The sequence below is a fragment of the Rattus rattus genome, chromosome 2 (assembly GCF_011064425.1).
Source record: "Rattus rattus isolate New Zealand chromosome 2, Rrattus_CSIRO_v1, whole genome shotgun sequence".
Taxonomy (NCBI): Eukaryota; Metazoa; Chordata; class Mammalia; order Rodentia; family Muridae; genus Rattus; species Rattus rattus.
In genome coordinates, this window is record NC_046155.1 from 153571498 (window position 1) to 153598110 (window position 26613).

The 26613-nt window shown below is 49.5% G+C and overlaps 1 protein-coding gene across 2 annotated transcripts; it reads right to left on the reverse strand.

Moving 5' to 3' along the window:
• Nucleotides 1–240: 240 nt before the first annotated feature.
• Nucleotides 241–25128, reverse strand: Ccdc114 (coiled-coil domain containing 114). Of its 2 annotated transcripts, XM_032893594.1 has the most exons (15): nt 24989–25128; nt 24794–24885; nt 21020–21119; nt 20470–20659; nt 14401–14523; nt 14081–14194; nt 10682–10749; nt 7064–7251; nt 6729–6863; nt 6274–6356; nt 6004–6172; nt 1657–1820; nt 1483–1580; nt 1148–1226; nt 241–1067 (listed from the first exon to the last, which is right to left on the reverse strand). In XM_032893594.1, the coding sequence occupies exons 2-15, from the start codon at nt 24861–24863 to the stop codon at nt 564–566; spliced, it is 2085 nt and encodes a 694-aa protein (XP_032749485.1). In that variant the 5' UTR covers nt 24864–24885; nt 24989–25128; the 3' UTR covers nt 241–563. The 2 variants fall into 2 exon arrangements, with proteins under 2 accessions (XP_032749485.1, XP_032749484.1); XM_032893593.1 differs by lacking the exons at nt 1148–1226; nt 1483–1580 and having other exon boundaries at nt 25000–25128.
• Between the last annotated feature and the right edge of the window lie 1485 nt (nt 25129–26613).

Genomic DNA, 26613 nt, shown 5'->3' on the forward strand with positions numbered 1-26613 from the left:
CTGGCTGGGGGTCGCAGTTTAGCTCCCGAGCCTGAACTTGGGCCGTGCCTTCAGTAAACCAGCCAGCCCTGTTTGACTGAGATTGGTATCCGGGCAGTTCGTGCAGTGAATCCCAGACCCCGACAGATGGATTAATGCGTGCATGCAGGGGTAGGCAGATATAGGGAGGGGCTCACAGTTTTTTCTCTCTAAGCTGGAAACAGAAGGCATGAGGTCTGAACACACTTGTAGGAGCCGGGCTTGGAAAAACGGGGCTCTGACCTTTATTTCCTATTGTCACGGTTCACCTAAGTCAATGGAGGGAAATCCAGTTAGGAGACAGAGACATCAGATGAAGGGAAGCTTCGGGGAGAGGTGAGGAGGGCAGAGACGGGAAGCAAGGAGGAGGAGGAGGGCAACAGAGAGTCAAGGCCAAGGCAGGGGAACGATGGGAGCAGATGGGAAGAGACGGAGGGAAGCTGGAGAGGCCTGGGCTTACAGGGATTGGAAAGGAGTCTCTGGGGAAGAGCAGGGCACAAAGTAGAAAACCTGCCAAGGGTTGAGACGGAAGGGGACCTGCAACCCTAGTTGTAGCCCCTCGAGTCCTTGCTGGTAGCAGAGCTGGGCCTGGAGGCGGGGGCAGCACTGGATATCTGGCCACTGGCGGAGCTGAAGCCTCTACTCATCTCGGATCCCATGCTTTGGCTGTGACCGCCTCCTGTCCCGCTCTCTCGGCCTCTGCTGGTCTCTATATACCCAGTAGACCCCAGGTAGCTGCTGGAGCTAGTGTGTTTGAAGGCCCCACGCCCCCCCTGAGAGCCCCGGCCGGACACAGGTAGTCCACTGGCACTGGTGGAAGCCAAGGTCACAGGGCCTGGAGCAGAAGCAGAGTCACCAAAGGTGACATGGCTTATGGAGCCAGTGCCACGGCCTCGGCCTGTCTTGTGGCTCAGGATAGACTCAGGGACTATGCTGCCCTTTCTAGCGTGCACAGAGGCAGCTGCTAAGGAGATGCGTGGGCTGGAAAGAGTCAAACTTGGGCTGCTGTCCCGCTTCTTTGGAGACCCCTCCTCATCCTGGAGCTGCACCTGGAAGTGGGCAATATTAGGGGGTCAACAGGTTTAGAAATCCTTCCTACCGCCCCCTGGCCCGAGAGCCCCTCTCTCACCGACTTCATGACTTGACTCAGCAGTTCCTCCTTGCTCATAGGGTAATCGTCTCTGATTACAACCCCTGAGGAGTCCTCCCTCAGGTGGGAGAAAGGTAGAAAGTCTGGTTTCATAGCTCTGCCTCATACATAGATCCCAGCCGTTCTGTTCCCGCCCCCTCCCCTTGGAGCATCAGCACCCCATCTTCGCACTCTATCCCGACCTCCCTCCAAGCTCTCATTGCACCCGTTGTGCCTGAGAAAGCCATATCCGAAAGCCATACCCATGCCCTCCACCCCACCCCTTTTGTCTGCCCCCTGGGGTCAGCCCCTTCCCTGCTGGGCCCAAGTCTCACATGGTGTCAGGAGGCTTGAGTGGGGTAGTCTTCTTTGGGGGTTCCTGTACGCTCTGACCCAGTGCCAGAAGCGCAACATCAGCCAAAGGGATATTGTTCTGAGAGTGTGGGAGTCTAGAGTTAGTGCAGGCCTGGCCAAGCCTGATGCCAACACCCAAGTCCCTGCCTACTCACCTGGACCTCAAGGAAGGCCTGCACCATGAGAAGCTGCACCAGCCGCTTCTCAATGGTACTCAGGAAGAGACCTATGTCCCTATCCCGCATGTAGGTCTTGACCCCAAGGAGATCCTTGATGACACTGTCGTCACACTGAGCCTTGTCGAAGAGAACCTGGATATCTGGGATCAAAGAGGAATATTTGTCAGGGCCCCTGTGCTCCCCTCACACGGTACATAACCACAGCCTCCCTGCAAAGGCAAGTTTCAAAGAGCGAATGACTCTGTGCAGCCCAGACAGCCAGGCACAACGGCCATTGGCCTAGCCTCAGGTTCAAGAGGGTAAAGGGAGAGTTAACAAGACGCTGCCTTGGCGGTACACCTTGGCTAAAAACAAACCTCATTCCCACCAGCTCAATAATGCCAGGGCTCAGATCCCGCCTGGAACACATGCATCCCAGAAGCCACCGGGTTACTACCCCTTGCCCTAAGCCCCATGTTTCCAGTTGTATTTAATTGGTGAACAGACTGATGGTAATGACAGAAACACCATAGCTGAGTCCTGTCTCCCCTCACAAGTGAGCCTGTCCCTCCAGCTGCCCTCCTTAGAAGCCTTGTGACATCCCTGGATATTCTTTAAACATATATCGTGATTGATTCTGGTTTGTGTTTAACTTCCTAAAGGATGTCTTGGCTACTCTGCTAAGAGGAAATAACAGAAAGAGGGACAACTTTGTAACGGCCACTATTATAGGAGGAAGTGCGTCCCTCTAGGTTCCTCCTTTGGAAGTCTAAACCTCCCCAGTGCCTCAGGATGTGATTTATTAGGAGACAAGGCCCCTTGGAGTACGGTAACTGCTAACACAAGAGGACACACTATGTGCTTCAGACACACCTAACAGATAGGAAAACAAGCACACATATACACACACACAAACACACACATGTGTACCTATGTGCACACCTGTATAGCAGTGCACACACATGGACACCTACATGCAAAAACAAGGGAGACAGAATGGACCCACCGTGTAGACATTCAGTGCGCCAAGTTGCAAGATGGAGGAAATTAAGCCATTCAGAATCAAAGAGGCACACAGGAGCACACCCGCCCTCACGCCCTCTGAAGGACCAGCTCTTCTGACCTCCAGACTGTAAGAAATGCCTACGCTTGAAGCTATGCAGCCCTTGGTTTTGATGGACAGCCCACAAGATGATGCTCACGCCAAGAAGTGGAGTATTCAGGAACCAAGATCGAGACAGCACTAGACATCCCCCAGTGCATTACCACCCTGCCGTGATATGATGTTGCTGACACCCTCCGAGACATTGACAAACGGAAATCAAATAAACGTGGCACAGCAGCTAATGTGCCACCATCCCGCTAGGTGTCAAAATGAAAGGCCAGCAGCAAAAGGTCAAAGTTTCCAGTGAGACAACGAAGTTACAGGCACATTCGTGCGTCAGAGAGAAGGGCCACCTGCTGAGCTCTGCTAGGAGCCACAGCACCCCAAACTTTTCTGTCCCTCTCCATCTTTACCCTCCACCATCACCCTACCCACGCCCTGTAGACTAGACACAGCCTTTTCCAGAGACTCAGAAGAGGTCAAGAGCAGGTGGCCCTGGGACCCACAGGCTATGTGGCCGGTCTCCTGAAACTCACTCAGCTGCACTGACACTAAGAAAGGGAGACAAAGGGGTTGGGGATTTAGCTCAGTGGTAGAGCCCTTGCCTAGCAAGCACAAGGCCCTGGGTTCCGGTCCCCAGCTCCGAAAAAAAAAAAAAAAAAAAAAAAAAAAAAAAAAAAGGAGACAAAACCAGATAACAGCACCAGTTCCTACACATGTGACTTCATCTGGGGCAGGCCCAGACTCTCACATGGGGGCTGTACTGGCTGGTGCGTGTCAATGACACTAGCTAGACTCCTCGGAGAGGGAGGAGCCTCCATTGCGATCCAGCTGTAAGGCATATCCTCAACTGGCGGAAGGGGGTGGGGGGAGCCCTTTGTGAGTGGTGCCATCCCTAGGCCGATGGTCCTAGGTTCTATAAGAAAGCGGGCCGAGCAGGCAGGCCGTGGGGAAGCAAGCCAGCAAGCAGCACTCTCCCATGGCCTCTGCATCAGCTCCTGCCTCCAGGTTCCTGCCCTGGCTTCCTTCGGTGATGAGCAGTGATGTGGAAGTGCAAGCTGAACAAACCCTTTCCTCCCTAACTTGCTTTTTAGTCATCATGGTGTTTCGTCACAGCAATAAAAACCCTAAGGCAGAAGCCAAACAAAATTCTAGTTAAAACCAGGAGAATACCTTTGCAACCTCAAATAGGTGCAGACTTCTTATACCACAAAGCCACTAATTGTACTGACAATTTTGGAGTTTTGGTTTCTTTAAAAAAAAAAAAAAAAAAGAGCACAGAAATATTATAAGAATGTTTTCATTGTCATCCCAAGTGTGAGATATAGGGCTGCTTCAGACTCTGCCCAGCTGCTGATTTTCCAGCTGCGGATCGTTTCTATGATTGTGTGACATTTAGAATGCTGGGGTCTTTCTGAGGGTCTATAAATGCTAGGGGCCACATTGTGGGTAGGTCTGAATATTCTTTAAACATATATCTCGATTAGTGTTTGTTTTGTGGGTTGTGGGTTGTTGGTGGGTTCTTGGTTGATGGTTGGTTGCCGTTGGTCACGGTTTGTTAAGTAGCCATGCACGAAGAAGAAACAAGAGAAGATAAGCTAGCTACCCTGCAGGCAAAGATCAGACGTGCCCCGAGGTTACCCAATGCACCTAATCAGCAGGAAGCAGTCTAAGATAACAGCGCCCCTTTCTGAGCCCTGACTTTACTCAGGGACCTCTTTCCTTCCCTACAAAAGGGAGTTGAGTCCATCGTACCAAGTGTTAGATAGAACACTTAAGTTCATGCAGGAAAGTGAGAGAGTACACAACCATACAAAAAATTATTTCCAGAATCAAAAACAATCCCTATACTTAGAACAAGAAAAGCAATTTAATTCAATACTAAAACATAGTTGGAGAGATGACAGTTAAGAGCACTTGCTGCTCTTGCAGAGGACCCAGGTTCAAATCCCAGCACCTACATGGTTGTTCCCAACCATCTGTATCTCCAGTTCCAGGGGATTTCAATGCCCTCTTTTGATGTCTTCAAGCATTAAACATATATATGATATACATACATACATACATACATACATACATACATACATACATGTAGGCACACCATTCTTACATAAAATATATAAATCTAATGTTTAAAATGTTCAACTATTTAAGTAGCTATGTGTTAGCCAGGTGGCTCAGTGGGTGGAGGTCCTTACTGTCAAGGCTGACAACTTGAATTTGATTACAAGAGCCCATTTGGGGGAAGGAAAGAACCAACTACGGAAGTTGCCCTCTGACCTCCACATACGTGCCATGGCACATTTGTGCACAGAGAGAGAGAGAGAGAGAGAGAGAGAGAGAGAGAGAGCACAAAGCCAAACAGGAATGTCACAAGACAACAATAGGGCGACAGTCTTGGTAAACCCTGACAGCTCAGGAACCACATTGAGTGCTGTAGTTATAACGATGTGATGGGGAGACAGTAGGGGAGTGGACACATCTACATCTGTGACACACATGTGCACACAAAGGCATAGAAGGAGAAATTGCCATCGTGACCCACAGCTTTAATCCCAGCACTTGAGAGGCAGAGGCAGGCCAATCTCTGTGAGTTCGAGGCCAACCTGGTCTACAGAGTGAATTCCAGCACAGCCAGCGCTACACAGTAAGACCCTGTCTCAAACAAACAAACAAACAAGTAAATAAATAAATAAATCTAAAGGAAAGGGGAAGAAAGAAAAGAAAAGAAGAAAAGGAAAGGAAAGGAAAAAGAAAAGAGAGAAAATGAGAGATTGGGAGCTGGAGAGATGGCTCAGAGATTAAGAGCACTGGCTGCTCTTCCAGAGAGTTCCAAGTTCAATTCCCAGCAACAACATGGTGACTCATAACCCTCTATAATGGGGTCTGCCGCCCTCTTCTGGCCTGCAGGTGTACATGCAAATAGAGCACTCATAAAATCAATAAATCTTTTTTTAAGAAAAGGCAGAATTGCTCTGGAGAACTGATTTTCCAGTAAATATAAAAGTATTCTGGCCTATGATTCAACAGTCACACACCTGACGTTCATGAACAGACAGATGGAAGAATGGATGGATGGACAGATGCGCACCCCTGATGGGCTGACCAAAGACAGAGAAACAAATGCGCAACTGGCAGTGGAATGCCTCTTAACGGCCAGCTCCCCACAGACTCATTGTATCCTTCCTAATGAAGAGCTTGGGGGTGGAAGAGGGAACTTGGGGGGTGGGGGGACTTACCAGCCTTGATCTTTTCCAGCTGAACTCGGAGAACCTGGAAGCGAGCCTCCAGCCGCTCCGACTCAGAGCACACTTTTTCCACATCCTGCTGCAACACTTTAAACTGCTGCTCTCGCTCCAGGCTCTGCGTATCCTGACTGGCATGCTCGCTGACTAAGGCTTCCTGCATCTGCAGCGACAGGGGTTGGAGCTGGATCCGCTCAGGGCTTGGGGAGAGGGTTTGGGAGTCTGGGCGGAAGGGCGGTGTGAGGAGGGTTGGGCCTTGCTCACCTCTTTAATCTCCTCCTGAAGATGGTATAGTTCCGAGTTCTGCTCATTGATGAAGTTAAACTCAGCAAAGTTGCGTTCCTCCACTGGGGGAGTGCAGGGGGGTCCAGAGGGATGGAGTTAGAAACAAAAGGATCACTAAGGGCTGAAAGACGACAGAAACAAAGGCAGAAAAACAGAGACAGATGAAACAGGAACAGCCACAGAGGGCACCCACCAACACACTGAGAAAGACAGGGTCGGTAAAAGGAGATTTGGGAAGGCCCCAGGAAACAGACAGAGAGGGTTGAGAGACAGATATGAAGAGAGGGAAGAAACAGAGATGCAGATGCAAGGCAGGGACAACCAAGCAACAGGATGAAAACTGGAAACAAGGTAGGGTCCCCAGGGCAAGGCAAGTGCGCCTGCTGCGGGTGGTGCTGGGTAGCCCCGCCTCCTCGTCCACTGTGCCCACTCACACTCCAGGTATTTCTCCACCAAAAGGTCCGGGTCGCTCTCGCCGGTCAGCTGGGCCAGTTTGTTCAGAGTATCCTCGTAACGCAGCACTAGCTTCTCTTGGGAAGTCTTTCTGAGTCCTTCTGAGGTCTCCCATGCTATGGGTAACACAGGGAAGTTGAAGGCTTGTATCCTGGACAACACTCCATCCCCACCCCGCCCCCGCCCCCTCCACCGCCACTGCCACCGCTGCCCTCCCAACAGGCTCTGCTATCCTTTGGCCCACCTTCTCCCAAGGGCCTAGGGATTATAACTGTAGTGGCCCTGGGTTTGGTCTAGGTGCAAGCATTGGCCTCACCTCGCTGTTCCTCCTTTTGCACCACACCGGGATCCGGCTGTCGGTCATGGTTCTTGAGCTTGAGGAATCGGTGCAGCTGCTCCAGATGCGATATCTGTCTCAGTAGGATCTGTGCCTCTGTCTCACTCTGGGCCAGCTCCTTCTCTGCACGCTCCTGCAGCATGCCCATCTTGGTCTTGGCCTCTTCCCTGGGGCAGGAGGGGCATGTCAGTCAAAAAAAGATGGCTGCCTGAGCTGGGGTCAGCCTGGGCCTACGGAACGACGGTATCAGCTGGCTTCGAGAGGATGCTCAGAGAAAAAGCAGAGAAAGTTCCAGGCTGGAAGAGCTGGGTCAGGATTGGGGCTAGATATGACAAGACTGGTGGACACACAGGGGACACAGAGGCCAGGAGTCATGTGATCACTTACTCAGAAGGTCAAAGGATGCAGGCAGGCCCTGCCAGAGAGTATTCCCAGACTCAGCAAAGGCGGCCTGGGTGACACCGAAGTCTGGGTGTTCTGTAGCTAGAAATGAGTAAGGCTGGGCAGTTGGGTCTTTACCACACTCTAGTAGGTCCTATTCCCGCAGGAAGACTCTTGTGGATGCCCCTGCCCTAGGCCATTCTAGTTCTGATCTCATCTCTGCCATCCTTGATGGGGGGAGGTCCTCCCAGAGCCAACCCTGAGGGCTAGTTAGTCACTCTCTAACATACATGGCCTCCCCTGACAACAGCAAGCCCCAATCCCAAGAATCTGTTGGTTGTTCAAGCCATACCTTCCCAGAACTGAAACCAGCCTGCCCCTGTGCCCCCTTGACGGTCCACTGCAGGTGGCTCAATGAACTATGTCACCGGGCAGAGAATTACTAGCCAGTCAGATTCCCTTCCTCGAAGTTAGAATTGAGAGAGCAAGTTGAGAACAAGACACCAAAGACAGAAGGACATCTAAATAGAAGGTCAGAGGTCAAAAGCCACCCAAGGTGTGGAGAAGCTGGACCTGGATGGCAGGGGTCGAGGGGTGGAGGGTGACCAAGGTAAGAGATCACAGATTTTGGTCAAGGAACTTGCCACCAAACCTGACAACCTGAGTCAGATTCCACAGGGTGACAGGAGAATGCTGAGCTCTGCAGATCATCCCAGCCTCCACATGCACGCCGTGAGCAGGCATGCGGGCATGCAGACACAGAAGCACAAAGTAAATAAGTGTAAAAAGATCAAAAAGAGAAAGAAAGTGCAGAACAACCAGCAGAAAGTGTATGTGCTCTGGATAAGAATGCACACACTCAGGCTGCAGAGATGGCTCAGAGGTTAAGAGCACCAACTGCTCTTCCAGAGGCCCTGAGTTCAATTCCCAGCACCCACATGGTGGCTCACAACCATCTGTAATGGGATCTGGTGCCCTCTTCTGACCTGCGGGCATAGATGCAGTACAGAATGCTATATACATAATAAAATTTTAAAAAAAGAATCGTTTAAGAAAAAGAATGCATACACGCTGTTAGAGGTGGAACTATGTTTGTGTGGCTATCTTCTTTTGGGTTTGTTGAAAGATTACTTTCTTGCTTTTTCCAGGGTGTAGTTTCCCTCCTTGTGTTGGAGCTTTCCATCTATTATCCCTTGTAGGGCTGGATTTGTGGGAAGATATTGTGTAAATTTGGTTTTGTCATGGAATATCTTGGTTTCTCCATCTATGTTAATTGAGAGTTTTTCTGGATATAGTAGCCTGGGCCGACATTTGTGTTCTCACATTTGTGCTCTCTTAGGGTCTGTCAGACATCTGCCCAGGATCTTCTAGCTTTCATAGTCTTTGCTGAGAAGTCTGGAGTAATTCTAATAGGTCTGCCTTTATATGTTTCTTGACCTTTGTCCCTTACTGCTTTTAATATTCTCTTTGTTTTGTGCATTTGGTGTTTCGACTATTATGCGATGGGAGGAGTTTCTTTTCTGGTCCAATCTATTTGGAGTTCTGTCGGCTTCTTGTATGTTTATGGGCATCTCTTTCCTTAGGTTAGGGAAGTTTTCTTCTATAATTTTGTTGAAGATATTTACTGGCCCTTTAAGTTGGGAATCTTCACTTTCTTCTATACCTATTATCCTTAGGTTTGATCTTCTCATTGTGCCCTGAATTTCCTGGATGTTTTTGGGTAGGAGCTTTTTGCGTTTTGCATTTTCTTTGATCATTGTGCCAATGTTTTCTATGGTATCTTCTGCCCCTGAGATTCTCTCTTCTATCTCTTGCATTCTGTTGGTGATGCTGACTCCTTCAGAGACGACTCCTGATCTCTTCCCTAGGTTTTCTATCTCCAGGGTTGTCTCTCTCTGTGATTTCTTTATTGTTTCTATTTCCATTTTTAGATCCTGGATGGTTTTGTTCAATTCCTTCACCTGTTTGGTTGTGATTTCTGTAACTCTTTAAGGGACTTTTGTATTTCCTCTTTAAGGGCTTCTACTTGTTTACCTGTATTCTCCTGTATTTCTTTAAGGGAGTTATTTATGAGGGACCAAAACACCAATCAATGAATACACATAGAGGGACCCATGGCTCCAGCTGCATATGCAGCAGTGGATGGCATTATCTGGCATCAATAGGAGAAGAAGCCCTTGGTCCTGTGAAGGCTCCTTTCCCGAGTATAGGGGAATGCCAGGGCGATGAGGTGGGACTGAGTGGGTGGGAGTGGGAGCATCTTCATAAAAGCAGGGGGAGGAGAATGGGAGAGGGAGGAAAGGGGGTAACATTTGAAATGTAAATATATAAAATATCCAAGAAAAAAATGTTGTGGGAAAAAAAAAAAAAAAGAATGCACACACACTTCTCATGCCATCTGTGTGGAGCACTCAGGATACCGGAGACAGAGAGGAAATGTGAGGCCTGCGGAGGCCTTGGAAAAGGAGAGCTGCTGCTCAAGGTTCTGGATAGAGCGATGGCTGTCCACCATGGCAAATGTTCTGGGCATTTTTGTTGTCTGACATGGGGTCTCATGTAGCCCAAGCTGGCCTCATACTGCATTTGTAGCTAAGGCTGGCCTTGAACTCCTACCCCTCCCTCCTGAGTGCTGGAAAGGCAAGTGTGGGTGCACACACCATCACAGAAGGCTGGCTGGACACTTTTAAATGCTGACTATTGTGAGCATTAGAAAAACAAAGAAGAGACGGGAGAGGGAGGTTGGGAGGGAGGGAGGGAGGGAGGGGGAGGGAGGGAGGGAGGGAGGGGAGGCCTTAAGGTGGATGTGCAATGCTCCAGGACCAAAGGTCCTGAGAGAGAAAGCCGGCACTGAGCAGAAGGAAGAAAAGGTGCAGAAGGGCTGAGAGCCAGCACCTGAGCAGCTTCCACGTGCCAATCCCACCTGGCACAGCTGTGCCTGCAGGCTGTGTGTCTGCTCCGGCAGCCACCGCTACAGAGTAACCTAACCTAGCCATTCTCCACTGCCTCCTGGGCTCCCAGCCCCTGGGACCCAGGCCTGAAGCTGTCACAGATGGAATTCCCCATTCCCCACCCCCACCCCACCCCAAGGAACAGGGTGTGGCAGAAGAGCTGGGGATATCTTTTGGGTTCCTCCCTTCTTTATGAGTCTCCAGGCTTCCAAGCCTCTACCCTTACTGCCTCTGCTATCTAAGTGCCCTGGGGATTGGGGGAGCTTACCTGGCAGTATAAGCAGAAGTAGAGGATGTGCTGAGAGCTCCAACCATCTCCTGAAGTAGGTGGATCTCCTACAGGGACACAAGGAGCTTGCTCCCTCCAGCTTCCTACCACTCCTATGCAGACCCTCCTACGTCCAGGAAAGGAATTTTTATTTCTGGTTGTGTTGGTGGGGGTTGTTTTTGTTTGGAGTTATCTCTGGCTATCCTGAGCCTATGTAGACCAGACTGACCTTGAATCAGAAAAGGGGTTGCACTGAGGTCCCAAATGGGGATAATCAGGAGCACACGTGGGAGAGGTAACTTGGGAATCATTAACCCAGGAACAAAGCACCAGCCCAACTTGCCCCTCCGGGTTTGGAAACCTGCTTAGGTGTCATTTCTATGCTGGGATTTGGTATGGGGTGTCCACCAAAGGTCTTGAGATGGGAGCTTGGTCCCTGGGTGGCCATAGTGGGAACTACTGGGACTAGAAGGTAGTGCCTACTGTAAGGTTGCTAAAAAACACTGACCTCAAAAACGACTGAGGTCCAGGTGCAGCCCTCTGCTTCTCCCTTGATTTGACCTCTCCTCCATGCCTGTCTTCCACCCACATCTGCCATGATGTGCTGGACCAAGAAGGCCCTAGGCAAAGCAGTCCTGTGCAGTTTGGATTCTTCACCTCCACCACTGTGAGCTCAATGATCTCCTTCCTCTATAAAATCCCCCACCTCCGATACTTTGTTAAATTCACAGAGTAACATACACCATGACCTGCTGTTCTGTTTTCTAGCTTCTTGGAAGTAGCTACATATTTTCAATAAAGAGAGATGATTCAGCAGTTAAGAGCACTGACTGCTATTCCACAGGTCCTGAGTTCAATTCCCAGCAACCACATGGTGGCTCACAGCCATCTGTAATGGGATCCAATGCCCTCTTCTGGTGTGTCTGAAGAGAGCTACAGTGTACTCACATACGTAAACTTTTTTTTTTTTTTTTTTTTTGAGAGAGAGAGAGAGAGAGAGAGAAGTAACAGATGGAGAGAAGCAAACACACATGCATGTGGACACACACACAACTTTGCAAAAAGAATCTAGAGGTGGATACCCCCAGAAATTAGGGAAATAAGTAACACAAGGCATTGAATGCAACATAGAAGGGGAAGGAATGGTTCCTGGGATAGGTTTTGGATGTTTGGTTTAGTTTGGTTTGGTGTGGTTTGGTTTGGGTTTGGTATGGTGTGGTGTGGTTTGGTTTGGGTTTGGTGTGGTGTGGTGTGGGGTTTGGTGTGGTGTGGTGTGGTTTGGTGTGGTGTGGTGTGGTTTGGTTGGTTTGGTGTGGTGTGGTGTGGTGTGGTGTGGTATGGTATGGTGTGGTATGGTATGTTTTGGTGTGGTGTGGTGTGGTTTGGTGTGGTGTGGTTTGGTGTTTGGTGTGGTGTGGTGTGGTTTGGTGTTTGGTTTGGTGTGGTTTGGTGTGGTGTGGTGTGGTTTGGTTTGGGTTTGGTGTGGTGTGGTGTGGTGTGGTTTGGGTTTGGTGTGGTGTGGTGTGGTGTGGTTTGGTTTGATGTGGTGTGGTTTGGTTTGGGTTTGGTGTGGTGTGGTGTGTGGTTTGGTTTGGGTTTGGTGTGGTTTGGTGTGGTTTGGTTTGGGTTTGGTGTGGTTTGGTGTGGTTTGGTTTAATGGGCTGAGGGTCTGGGCAGGAGCTTGGGCATGAACTCCACAAAGCTTTTTCTTCTGAGACAGGGTGTAAATCTGTAGCCCAGGCTGCCCTGCACCGACCTTGCTACTTCTGCTGCAGAGAGACGGGAAGACAAGTGTGCACAGATGTGCCCAGATTTTTGGAACTGTTTTTGTTTGGCTTGTTAATGTTTTACAAATTTATAAGAAAAGTTAGGTCAACAAAGACAAGACAGAAAAGTAAAACTAAACCCAGGTGGGGCTGCAGCTCATGGGAGAGTCAGTCAACCACCAAAATCAGAATAAAAAAACCAACCTCAAACAGAGGTAAATGAAGTGAGCTGTGTTCTATATGAGAAATAGAACCATGTAGAAGACAGAAACAAGAACTGAGCTAGGAAGGTTCTGAACAGATGAGCACACCAAAACCCTCCTAGGGGAAGGAGGGACTGATAGCAAGGGTGGGCCATGCTAACAGGATACAGCCTGTCTGTAATGTTCTGACAGTCTGGGTGCTCTGTAGGGAGGAAAGGGCAGGAAAGGAAAACCCAACAACACAGACACAATGGGCTCACTCGGGACCTAGATCTTGATTTTTTTTTTTCCAACCCTACTCCCTACCAGGGGTGGAGGGGCGTGGGGGGTAGGACTTGGGAGAGATAGCTCAAACGTTAAGGTTAAGAGGTCACTTCCAAACACCTACCCTGGGCCGCTTCCAACCACCTACCGCCAGCTCCAGAGGACCTCTGTGTGCACATGTACAAACCCACAAGCAGACAGACATGCACATAATTAAATATTAAAAGATGAGCTTTTTTTTTAAGAGAAAGAAAATGGAACTTGTTGGAGAAATAGTACCAGGAGAGGAGAGAGCAGGAGAGGGTGCAGGAAGGGGACAGTGAAGTGGCACCCAGATGACAGAGGGCCATGGCCGGTAACTGTGGACATTCACCCGGAAGTCACAATGCTGAACCTAGTAAGAATGTGACATCATAGTGGGCGTTATTCAGGCAAGGGTGGAGACTCCATCCCAGAGCATCTCCTCCTTGGCTGTGACGCCTGAACACCAGATCCCAAGGCCAGCTTCTTCCTAACGCGCCCTGCCTCCAACAGAGTACTAAGCACAGCAATGGTCCACACAAGGGACCTCCTCCCCAAAACACAGCTGACCACAACACCAAGGTCATGGTGGGGAGGGGGTTGGGCAAGACTAACCAAGGTACAGGCAGAGCCAGAAAGAGCCAAGTATGATGGCTCAGATCCATCGCCCAGCAAGGGGGAGCCTGAGGCAGGAGGATGGGCAGAAGTTCAAGTCCAGCTTGGACTATAAAATAAGAGTCTCAACAAACCTATCCAAATGTACATACACATAGGACCTGAGCAGTTACATATATCCTGGTGAAGGATATAGAGGAGTTCTGTGTACAGTTTTAAGTTTAAAGTTGTTTTGAAAAAGATTTTTAAGGGGGGTGGTGAAAGGAGGGAGGGAAGGAGGGACAGAATGTTAGCTCTTCAAAGCGCTTTGAAGGTGCTCAGGTCCTGGGGGATGTGGATGGCTTGGTGGGCCTACAGGTCGCCCCAGATGACAGAGTCTAAAGGGAAGCTGGTGTTTGTGCATGGGAGTGAGACAAAGGGGAGGTGTGTTCTCCCTTCTCTCCCACTGAGGAGGTGGACCTGGGCCTAGGAGCCCTGCCTGTGGACACAGAGAAGGAAAGGAGCGCCAGGGTGGAGCCTCGAGCCCCCACCTTCTTCAGCTTGCGGTCCATACTCAGGTAGCGGCCCCTCTCGATGCGCAGCAACTCCAGCTCTTCCCGCAGGGTCGCGTTCCTCACCAGATGGATGTCAAAGTGACAGGTGACCTGGGGTGGGTGTCGGAGCTCTTATGAGACCTGGTGCCTGTCAGAGGTGGGGACCACCCTCCTCCCTCCGGGGGAACCTGAAACCTACCCATCCCAGGATCCTTTTGCTCTCCGTCTAAGGGGACCCTCAAGCCCACAGTGCCTGTCCTCCCAACGCCCTTTGATCCGAGCCTAAGGTCTATCCTGGAGAGCTGGAGGCCACACACCCTGTCCAACTGGTCCTCTAGGATCCTGATCCTCCTCTGGATCTTCATCTTCTGATCCAAGATGACATCAGGAGTTGAGATATCCTTACTCTGCGTGAGGATATGGGTCTCCCAGTCCTGGATCTGGAGGGAACGCAGCATCCGTCACATGCCTGGGAGAGATGCATCAAGGACATCTGCTGTCCCGGCAGCTCCAGCATCCTTCCTCCTTTCTGTAGCACCTAGCTCAGCCAAAATGCTCCTGCAGCCACCAGACACCCGAGTCTGGGCAACCACAGGAACTGTGGCCCACGATTAGCCAGCTCTACTTCTCTTCTGGTGGCCTTTTTTTGTTTGTTTTTTGATTGGTTTGGTTTAGTTTGGTTTTTTTGAGACAGGGTCTCGCTTTATGTCCCTGGCTGTCCCTGAATTCGATATGAAGACCAGGCTGGCCTTAAACTCGGAGATCTACCAGTCTCTACCTCTCCTGGTGTTCTTGAAGATGCCCATGAGATGGAAGGGTTGGGTTGCTGCTATCATGTTCCCTAGAAAGAGGAGGATGCTGGGAGACTAAGGCCAGCAGTTAAAAAGGGTCTGAGATACTAAGGTTGCCTAGAGGCCCACCAGCTTCCCACATGACCTGGTTTCTGAGCTCTTGCTGTGTCTGGACTTACTCAGCAGCGTGTAGACTGAATGAACCATCTGACTGCTTCCCAGTCTGACTGATATAGGCTAGATAGTACCCCCAGAAACTCCTGTCAAACACCCTGAGGCCCAGTACCTCAGAATGTGACTGAGAGACAAATTATCAACAGAGACAGCCAGAACTGCATAGTGAGATCCTGTCTAATACAAAAACAAAAACAACCCAACCAACTGAACAGAAATGGCGGGCAAATCACCAGGAGCAGGGGACAGGTGCCTGCTGAGCGCCGGGGAAACGACCCAGCCTGTACCTTGATCTTGGCCAGTGGTCTCCAGGGTTGAGAATCGATTTCAAGTGTACCGCTCCCTGAGGAGACTGCTGGCAAAAATAAACAGGCACCACCAACAAAACAAATGCCAACTCCAGACTCACCCATGAGGGCACATGGGCATAGGTTGGTTGTGGCCTACCGCATGCTCCTGGTGGCTTGAGGGATTACCACAAGGTGGCAGTATTTGCCTTTCAGTGAGGTGACATTCCCTCAAACCAGTTTTCAGCAGCAGCTATGATAGAAATCAAATGAAAAAAAGACCCAAATTGGGGGATCCTGAGTAAAGTGTACAGAGGGGACTCTCTTCACCACTCTTAAAACTTCATGTGGGTCCACAATCACCCCCAATTAAATTTTCAATCACAACAGCCGGGAGGTAGCGGCGGCAGTGCACACCTTTGATCCCAGCACTCAGGAGACAGAAACAGGCAGATCTCTGAGTTCGAGGCCAACTTGATCTACAGAGCGAGTTCCAGGACAGCCAAGGCTACACAGAGAAACCCTGTCTCAACAGGAAAAAAAGTAAGAATGAAGTACAGAGCCAGAGCAATGCCCCAGTGGTTAAGAGCACTTGCTGCACTTGCAGAAGACCAGGGTTCAGGTCCCAGCACCCACCTGACCTAACGTCCAAGTACCCATAACTCCAGCTCTAGGGGAGTCTGACGCCCTCTTCTGGCCTCCATGGGTACCTCTGTGCACATACTTCATAGGGGCCCACACAAATAAGAGATAAAAAGAAAAGGTAAAAAGAATTTAATGTGAACTTTTTCTAATCTATGCATATTATTTTTTACAAATGGCTCCTGAGTTCTTATTACACAAACACTTGGTGGACTGCTTGAACCGTGCTGGATAAAGCATAGCCGTCAAAGGCGCACTGGGGTCAGCAGGGACAACTCAAAACCCACAGGACTGCTGGAACTCTACATCAGTGCTACAGGCTGCTGCTGTGGGAACTGACCGTTCTCACCAGTTCTCTGCCAGCGTTCCCCTTGCCTTGTATGCCTGCAGAAGGCTCTAGATAGGGATGGTGGGGCGCCAGCTTCAGAACAAACCCCCTCCCAAGGAGCCCAGATGCAGAGCCAGAGATTGAAAGACGGGATCCTGCTACTTCCTTCAAGGGCACATCCCCAGTAACCTCGCCACTTCTCACAAAGTCTCCTTTCTCAAGCCTCTGGAAATTGTCCTTTGGGTGCTCTATATTTAAAGTGTTATTTGTTTGTTTTGGTTTTTTTTAACGTTTATTTATTCTACGTATCTGAATACACTGTAGTTGTCTCCAGACTCACCAGAAGAGGGCATCAGATCCCATTACAGATGGTTGTGAGCAGTCAGTGCTCTTAACCACTAAGCCATGTCTCTAGCACCAAGAGTTGGAATTTTTAAAGCCTGGGACTTTTAAAGTTTGGAATATGTTATGCCGTGATGGTATAGTGGTTAGTACTCTGCGTTGTGGAATATGTTATATATTGTGATGTTGCTATTATTAACATGACATCTTAGGGGCAACAGGAAAGGGGAGGCTATGGTTTAACAAATGATATGTTTGTGTGTTAAACTGACCAGGGGTCAGTTGTGTATCAGTACCACATTGATTTCATAGTTCTTGGGCCTCTAGGCTAAGTATCTCCCGAAGCGGCCCAGCGTGAGATCTCTTGAACCTCATCAAATAACTACTGGCAGATATCTTAGTTAGAACTTTTATTACTGTGATAAAACACCATGAGCAAAAGACAACTTGGGGAAGAAAGGGTTTATTTTAGCTTACAAATCCTGAACACAGTCCATTGTGAAAGGAAGCTAGGGAAGAACCTGCTTACTGGCTTTGTCATGGCATCCTCAGCCTGATTTCTAATAGCTCCTGGGACCACTTGCCAAGGGTGGTACCACCCACAATAGACTGGGCCTGCCCACATCAACCATCAATCAAGAAATACACTGTAGACCTGCCTATGCGCCAATCTTATAGAGGTATTTTCTGTATTGGGATTGGGATTCCTTTTTCCCAAATATGTCTCTAGTTGTGACAATTTGACATAAAACCAACCAGCATAACTGACCTCTTGTCAACTTGAGCTCTCTCTGGACCACAGCTTCTGTGTGCCGACCCTAAGGAAATACTTCCAAATTTCACCTCACTGATTCTGGTCTCTTAATCACAGTGGAGTCTTCAGTTCCAGAAGACCAAAATCAATTGTCCCAGTAAAGTGAAGGTTTTGCTTCAGCAGTTCTTAATTCAAAGTATCACACAAGTGACCCTGGTAGAGTCTTTGAAAAATGCTCTGAAGCCAGACCTCCATCATCTGCATGGCTCTCAGGTTTATCTTTTTAGTGTCTACAAAAGATCACACAGCCTGAGCAGCCAATGGCATTTCCAGCCCAAAGTCCCAAAGTCCTTTCACAATCCTCCCCAAAACAGACTGTCAGGTCTGTCATGGCAATACCCGATTCCTGGTCCCAATTTCTATCTTAGTTAGGGTTTCTATTGCAATACCCCACTCCTAGTACCAATTTCTATCTTAGTTAAGGTTTCTTTCTTTCTTTTTTTTTTTTTTTTAAGATTTTATTTATTTTATGTTTGTGAGTACACACTGTTGCTGTCTTCAGACGTACCAGAAGAGGGCATCAGATATCATTACAGATGGTTGTGAGCCACCATGTGGTTGCTGGGAATTGAACTCAGGACCTCTGGAAGTGCAGTTGGTGCTCTTAACCACTGAGCCATCCCTCCAGCCCCTTAGTTAAGGTTTCTATTGCTATGATAAAACACTATGGCCAAAGGCAAATTGTGGAGGGAAGAGTTCAATTTCCATCACAGTCCATCATGAAGGGAAGGCAGGACAGCAGCTCGAGGCTGCTGAAGCAGAGGCCATGGAGAACCACTACTTACTGGCTGGTCTCTCATAGGCTTGCTCAGCCTGCTTTATTATAACACCTAGGACCACAGTGGGCTGGGCCCATCCACATCAATCATTGTCTAAGTTGAGATTTCACTGCTGAGAAGAGACAGCATGACTGAGGCAACTCTTATAAAGGAAAACATTCAGTTGGGGCTGGCTTACAGGTTCAGAGGTTCAGTCCATTGTCATCATGGCAGGAAACATGGCATCATGGTGCTGGAGACAGAGCTGAGAGAGTTCTACTTCTTAGTTGGCAGGCAGCGGGAGGGGACTGTCACTGGGCATAGCTTGAACATAGGAGACCTCAAGGCCCACCCCCACAGTGACACACTTCTTCCAACATGGCCACACCTACTCCAACAAGACCACACCTCCTAATAATTCCCTAAGGGCCATGCATTCAAACCTACAAGTCTATGGTGGCCATACCTATTCAAACCACCACAGACTTGCCTCCAAGCCAATCTTTTTTTTTTCCTACAGGCCAATCTTAAGGAGGGATTTCTCAATTAAGATTCCCTCTTCCCAAAGAGGTCTAGCTTGTGACAAGATGACATAAAACCAGTCAGCACAGCAGCTTACTACTCAGGGTCTCTGCCATCCCCACCATATGGCTCTTTTCAACGTGGCACATGGTGGTGAATGGCTTCCCTTCCATCTAGTAAAAGGGGGTCTTACTGACATAACCAATCAAGGGAGTGACTGCCACCATCCTGTCACATTCTGTGAGCTTAGCAGCTCACCGTGGGTATGACTCGGCTAGATCACCTTCAGACCATTCACCAACCGCCAGGATAAGTGTCAGCGAGTATAAAAATCAGCCAAGCTGCAAATCAAGGCTTTGAGCTCTCAGAGCTGTCTCTCATCATGGCCCTGACTTCTTGAGTTTTCTGTCACATTAAAAACAAAACAAAAGGGGTTGGGGATTTAGCTCAGTGGTAGACCGCTTGCCTAGCAAGTGCAAGGCCCTGGGTTCGGTCCCCAGCTCCAAAAAAAAGAAAAGAAAAGAAAAACAAACAAACAAAACAATAACAACAAACCCAACAAGGGCTGGAGAGATGGCTCAGCAGTTAAGAGCACTGATTGCTCTTTCAGAGGTCCTGAGTTCAATTCCCTGCTCACAACCATCTGTAATGGGATCCAATGCTCTCTTCTTATTCCAAAAAATAGAGATTTTTTTTTTAAATTCACCAAGGGGTTGGAGAAATGGCTCAGCGATTAAGAGCATTGGCTGCTCTTCCAGGGGACCCACGTTCAATTCCCAGTACCCACGTGGCAGCTCACAACTGTCTGTAACTCAAGTCCCAGTGGATCTGACTCCTTCACACAGACATACAGGGAAAATGCCAGTGTACATAAAAATAAAAAAAATAAGTAAATAAAATCTAAAAGGGCTATAGACATGTCTCAGACATTAAGAGCACCAACTGCTCTTCCAGAGGTCCTGAGATCAACTCTCATCAACCACATGGTGGCTCACAACTATCTGTAATGAGATCTGGTGCCCTCTTCTGGCCTGCAGGCATACATGCAGGCAGAACATTGTACACGTAAAAGAGTTAAAAAAAAAAAAAAAAAAAAACTTACTTAGAAATTAAGAGCTCCAAGACAAAGTTTAGGTATCACTAGTTCAAAAATACCTCTTGGGGGGTTGGGGATTTAGCTCAGTGGTAGAGCGCTTGCCTAGCAAGCGCAAGGCCTTGGGTTCGGTCCCCAGCTCCGGAAAAAAAAAAAAAAAAATACCTCTTGGGGTCCAGCGTGGTAGCCCATGCCTTTAATCCCAACACACTCGGAAGGCAGATTCAGACAGATTTCTATGAGTTTAAGGATAGCTTGGTCTAAACAGTGAGTTACAAGACACTATAGTAAGACGTTATTTCAAAAAACGAAACGAGAAACATTCTTTTCCAGTGGTTAAAAGTATTCAAATAGGTCTATGGTCCAGCTAAAATTTTAGTGTGAATTTGGGAGTATTTTCTTTTGCTTGGCACACATTGCAGGGGATGCGAATTGGGATTCAACGCCTGTACCCTTGAACCTTCCTGCCTCAGTTTCCCAGGGTGTCGGCTTTACAGGAGTACACGCTACCCCTAGCTCTGGATGGAGCTCTGGGTGGATGCTTTTGGTAGCTCCATTTTTTTCAGATAAGATCCCAAGACTCAGGACAGTTACTGCAAGGTCTTATGGGATGGCAGCCAACTAGGAGAACCCACCTGTTTTTCCAGGACCCGGTTCTGCTCTTGCAACGCCTCGATTTCGATCTGCACCTGGGCCCGGCACTTGAGAAGATGGTCCATGTCCGCCAAACGCTTCTTGTCTCCCAGTCGCTTGACCTGGGTCTGCGCTACGTTAATCTGCATCTGGAGCTTGGCTCGAAGCATCTCCAGCTGCCGAATCTCCTCGCTGTCCAAGCGGGAGGAGCAGGCGGTCCACACAAGCAAGTGGCAGCTCCCGACAACCAGCTCCAGCCGGCGCCCCTCATTGAGTGAGCCCCGAGCCTCCCCGTGACCCTGTGCTTCTCGCAACCCCATCCTCCAAGGATTCCTCTCTTTTCTCTACCCTAGCACCTGACTCTCCAGAGATTCCCACAACTCTCAGACCTTGCACCTGCTCCGATGTTCCTACCTTTTATCCTGTCCTTTTCATGACCACTCCCCCTGTTCCCCAGCTCTTTCCCCACCCCTGCACTTGCCCTAGCCTTCTTCCTTTCTCCCCTCCTCCCAGGGCTCGGAAGTCCCTTTTAGGTTCTTTTCCCCAGCTTACACTTGCTTCCTGATGCGCTGGTGAACTTCCCTGCTGTATGCCCGCCTTTCCAACTCCATCACCTTGCGTTGTCGGTGCAGGCGGCTGAGTTCTCCATCCACTGTGGATAAGACCAGGCAAAGGACCCAAAGGGATCAGGACTGTCCATTCTCCACAGAGGGTCCCTTTAGGATCTCAAAAACTGCAACTGTACCCGAGTCCCAGCCCTGGCATCCTATGGGACCTCATCTCTGTCCCTGTGTCCCCAGGAGCCAAACTGACCCATTCCCTTCACAACCATTCTGGCTTAAGGATGCTCCTAAGAGGCCTGGGACTGGAGAAAATGGCTCCCTCCTGGCCTTCCGTGGGACTGTAGTGGCCTCTCTCCTACTCTCCTCTGGGCTCCATCCAGTCTCACACTCATCTCCCTACAAGGTCCTCAAGGAGTTCCTACACCCAGAATGGATTCCTCCTGCCTCTTGGATGCCTCAGCCCAGCATCCAAGGCCGAAGGAGCCTGTCATACCCATCTGTCTTAGACAGGTTTCCACTGCTGTGAAGAGACACCATGACCAAGGCAACTCTTATAAAGGACAACATTTAACTGGGGCTGGCTTACAGGTTCAGAGGTTCAGTTCATTATCATCAGGGTGGGAGCATGGCAGCATCTAAGCAGGCATGGGGCGGGAGGAGCTGAGAGTTCTATCTCTCGCTCCAAAGGTAAACAGGAGAAGACTGACTCCCAGGCAGCTAGAAGGAAAGTCTCAAAGCCCAACCCTGCAGTGACACACTTTTTCCAACAAGGCCACACCTCCTAATAGTGCCACTCTCTGGGCCAAGCATATTCAAACCGCCACATTCCACTCTCTGGCCCCCACAGGCGTGTTCAAAACGAGAAAGGTCCCCATAGTCTGTAACAGTCTCAACAATGGTAAAAGTCCAAAGTTCAAGGTCTCTTCTGATGTTCATCCAATCACTTAACTGTAATCCCCAAAGCAAGACCAAAAGCCAGCTGGGCAAACCCCAAACTCTGCATCTCCATGTCAAAGCCCTCTTCAGATCTCCAACCTTTCTCTGCTTTGTTGACTACAGCACAGATCTTGCTCTTTGACCGGCTCCACTCCCTGTTAGCAGCTTTCTTCAGTGGGTATCCCACGACTCTGACATCGCAAACAACTTGGGGTATCCAAGGCAACTTAAACTTCGCGGCTTCTTCCCAATGTCTGGGATCCACACATGATCTTCTGGGCTCCTCCAAAGAGCTTGGATCACATCTCTAGCTCTGCCCTCTGTAACACTCTAAGCTCTGGTTGACTCCTCTCCACTGATGCTGCTGTTCTTGGTAAGCATCCCACGGCACTGACATCTCCAATTCGCTGGAGTCTTGTATTGCAACTAGGCTTCACCAATAGCCTCTCGTAGGTTCCCTTCATGGTGCCAAGCCTCAACTTCTTTGCATGACCCCTTCAGTCCTAAGCTGTCACCTGCAGCTGAGGCTGCACCCTGACCAATGACCTTCTCTGGCCTCACACAGTGCCAACCCTCAGCGGTTCTCCATGACCTCTTCATGCTTTCAAAACCAGTACCACTTGGGTGATTCTTACACATCACCATGTACCAGCTAAGCACAAGGTACAACCTCAGCTACCTTTGGAACACAGCTTCTTTGGGCTCTCAGAAAACACTTCCCAGAAATTATCCCTTCAGTGATCCTGGTCTCAATACACCGCTAATTCCCTAGCTCTAGCTAACCAGGTCCAGTAACCCCTTCTAGACTCTGAAATCAGAGCCACAGGTCCAAAGCTGCCCAGTTCTACTGCTTGCAGAGGCTGAAAGATGTCCCCTGTCCTATTATATTATCACCAGCCTTCTGTTTTCCAACTCCTTCACTGCTGTTTGGAAACTTGCTCTATAGACTGACCATGAACTAGACCTGCATGGCTCTGTCTCCTGAATGCTGGGATTAAAGGCCAATACCACCAGGCCTAGACTTAAGCTTTTCTTTACCTGGAACTTGCTGTGTACCAGGCTGGCCTTGAACTCAGAGATCTGTTTTCCTCTGTCTCCTGGGATTGAAGGCAGATACCACCAACCCTGGGCCTAAGATTTCATGGTCACTATGCCTCAAGATCTGGATCCACAAGTATGTTCTCAATTTCTGGATTGTAGTTCGTGCCAGATTAAAAGTCCAAATGAGAACAATAACCAGGTAATAACACCTAACATAGCATAACTATTCCTTATTCAACTGCAAACACAAACAGTAAGTTTAGTTAGGTGGGATCTTGCCCTGAGGTTACCACTTCCTTAATCTGTTTATTTCCTTGAGCACAAGATTCAGTTCCATTTCACTTCCTGGTGTCCCTTTATTCTTGAATACATATTTTGTATTTTTTTCTTTTTAAACTTGCTATGCTTGATCGAAATGTTCTTCATGAGAGTAAACCAGAGGACAAAATCTGTGCTGGGCTTTTCTGAGACTTCCTTTGTCAATGTAATCTGATTCTCTTCACTTTAGCCTTAGCCTCAGGGAGACTCTTCAGAAAGGGGTAAATAGCAGCCACATTGTTCACCAATATATATAAGCAATCTCTAGGCCACATACTAGCATTCTTCTATGAAACCCTTGAGCCAGGCCCCCACAGTTCAACTCACCCTCAGCAACTATGTCTTCTATATTCCTACCAGGATGGCCCATTAAGCCCCACTTAAAGCATTCCATTGCTTTCCAAAGTCCCAAAATCCACATTCCTCCAAACAAAAGCATGATCAGACCTATCACAGCAATACCCCACTCCTGGTACCAATTTCTATCTTAGTTAGGGTTTCCATTCCTGTGAAAAGACACCATGACCAAGGGAACTCTTATAAAGGACAACATTTAATTGGGGCTGGCTTACAAGTTCAGAGATTCATGAAGTCCATTATCATCATGGCAGGAAGCATGGGAGCATCCAGACAGACATGGTGCTGGAGGAGCTGAGTTCTACGTACATTTTATTCCAAAGGCAAACAGGAAGACTGATTCCCAAGCGGTAAGAATGAAGGTCTCAAAGCCCACCCCCACAGTGACACACTTCTTCCAACAAAGCCACACCTACTCCAACAAGGCCACACCTCCTAATAGTGCCATTCTTTGGGCCAAGCATATACAAACCACCACACCATCCCTTCAATCTTTCCCACCAGCTTCCCACCCTCAGCTGAGGACTGACCCAAACCAGTGTCCACACTCCTACCCTAGCCACCCCTGCCATAAGCTGTATATGCAGTTCTCTCTCCTCCAGCGTTTTTTTTTTTTAAAGACAAGGTTTTTCTATATAGCCCTGGTTAGCCTGAAACTCAAACTACCTCTGCCTCCCCAGCAGAGATGAAAGATGTACGCTGTCATACCGGTCCTTTATCTCTTTCTGTTTTAAATTACACTTAGGTAGTGTAGGAGGAGCCCAGGGGAATTAGTTGGTTTTCTTCTCCCACCACCTGGGTTCCTGAGAGGAACTCAGGCCATCAGTTTGATGCCAAAAGTCTTTGCTAGCTAAGCCACCTCACGGGTCCTCCCCTAGCTATTTTCTGGATGTCCTGGACCCCATTCAAACCTCTCCTGAAGTCCGATGTCTTCCGGGCCACCCCATTGCCACACCTGACCTCACCACATGCCAGGAGCCCCCTCTGTTCGGGCTCGAATCTGCCCCCAGGAGAGGGCGCTCCTGGGAGGCCTCCCACCCCTGGCTCTGGAACTTGAAGAAGCTGAGGACAGAAAAGGAACTTCGGAGGAGACGAGGGAATCATGACTTACGTGGTCCCTCCAGGAAGATCTCGCTTCCTTCTTCGGAGCGGGCGCTCCTGGAGGACAGACCCAAACGCATCTTGGATGTAGTGGTGGCGTTCCTGCAGGGGACACTAGCCTCAGAGTGCGCAAGTCAGCGCACACAGCGACCAACAGCACCGCAGCCTCTCTGAGCCTCGACCCTTCAAGGACTACATCGCTCACCCCAAACACACACAATCTGGGTCCTGCGGCTTGACTCTGACTCGGTCCCTGGGCCGCCTCTCCGCACCTCTGAACCCCGGCCGGATTGGGATGGGGTGGGGACCAGGTCTCGGCTCTACCGGCTCAAGTGCCTGACCAGCCTTTGCAGCTCCACTCTCACTGTTGTAGTCTGGTTACTGGGGAGACAAGGGACCAATAAGACCTGAGAACAGCGGAAGAGGCGGGCAGGAGAGATCAGTGGGAGACTCAGTAGACTTCAGTCTTGGACTGAGAGGGGGCCAGGCCAGAGAGGGAGCAGGCCAGAAGACTGGCCTGAGGGGACGGGGGCGGGGCTGAAAAGACCCTAGAGAACAGCGGTTCTCCACCAGTGGGTCGCGACCCCGTTGCGGAATCCAACGACCTTTTCACAGGGGTCACCAAAGACCTTCGGAGAACACAGATATCTATATTACGATTCATAACTGTAGCAAAACTACAGTTACTTATGAAGTAGCAACGAAAATAACTTTATGGCAGGGCGGGTCACCACAGCATGAAGAATTGTATTAAAGGGACGCAGCATTAGAAAGGTTGAGAATCCTCGCCCTAGGAGACAGGAGTCTAGAGAGCCGAGGCTGAGAGGGGAAGGGGAGGAACATAGGTAAAATCAAGGGCGGGGCCACGGAAGATCTTCTTGTGAAAGGGGAGGGGAGAAAGTGTAGTACTGAGAAGAGGCGGAGCCAGAGGCTGTTAATAGCAAGGAGAAGGGGCTTGGATGCTTAAGGGGCAAGACTGCAGGCAGAATGGCCTGTAAGGGGCGGGGACTAGAAGGGAGCGGTCAGAGGGTTTAGGGAGAAGGCCGGGCTTTGGGCTTGCGGGCCGGCCCTGATATTTAAAAAGAATCAAGTGAGGTGCCGGGGGATTGACTTGGATGCCTCGGAGGGACACTCTCCGGACGTCAATGTGGGTTGCGTGGAGCGCGGGACTATGGGCAGCGCAGCATGTATCCGGGGAAGCAGAATCTGAAGGGAAACGTTTAGAAGACTTTGGGACTAGGCGGGGTCCTTGGTACTGATCCAAGAAGAGCGTGCCTTGGACTGGTTATTTGGGGGATTCATGATTTGGAGGAACGCTCACCACTATCTCAGATCCTACACAGGTTCACTACGCGTGCGCAACCAACGGTTTGGGGACACGTAGGGCAGAGCCGGAAGTGGGTGTGGGCGGAACCTCCAGCGGTCCCATCTGACCAAGCTCTTCATCCCACGTGTTCGTCGTGCATGCGGGTTGTAAACGCCACTGAAGGCTGGGTGTGCCCGACGCCTGCGGTTTCCTGTGGGAGGAAGTGCCTGCTATGCAGCGCTCCTCTGAGGCTTGGGCAGGGGAGATCCCACCACCACCCTTTGACTCTAGATACTTCCACTTCTACTGGACACTATTGTTAGGGATTCCCTAAACGTCTCCCCTAGGTACCCCAAGTACTGAACTTTTGCAACTCTCAAGAAGTGTTAAAACTGTTCCCAGCTGGCTTCCTCAGCCCATTAGCATTTTCCTTGCTCCTGGTTCCAACACTCCTCCCAGGCCTGGGATGCAGCCTCCTGTCCCTGCAATCATAGACTCCATCCCAGCCCCCCCCCCAATTTTGT

Bases quoted from the DNA above. Each gene is read 5' to 3' on its own strand.
- Ccdc114 (XM_032893594.1), bottom strand. From the start codon at position 24,863: ATGCGTTTGGGTCTGTCCTCCAGGAGCGCCCGCTCCGAAGAAGGAAGC. The intron at 6,864-7,063 runs GTGAGGCCAATG...TGTTACCCATAG, and splicing joins GCAAAAGGAGGAACAGCGAG to CATGGGAGACCTCAGAAGGA. The intron at 1,068-1,147 runs GTGAGAGAGGGG...GCCCACTTCCAG, and splicing joins TGAGTCAAGTCATGAAGTCG to GTGCAGCTCCAGGATGAGGA.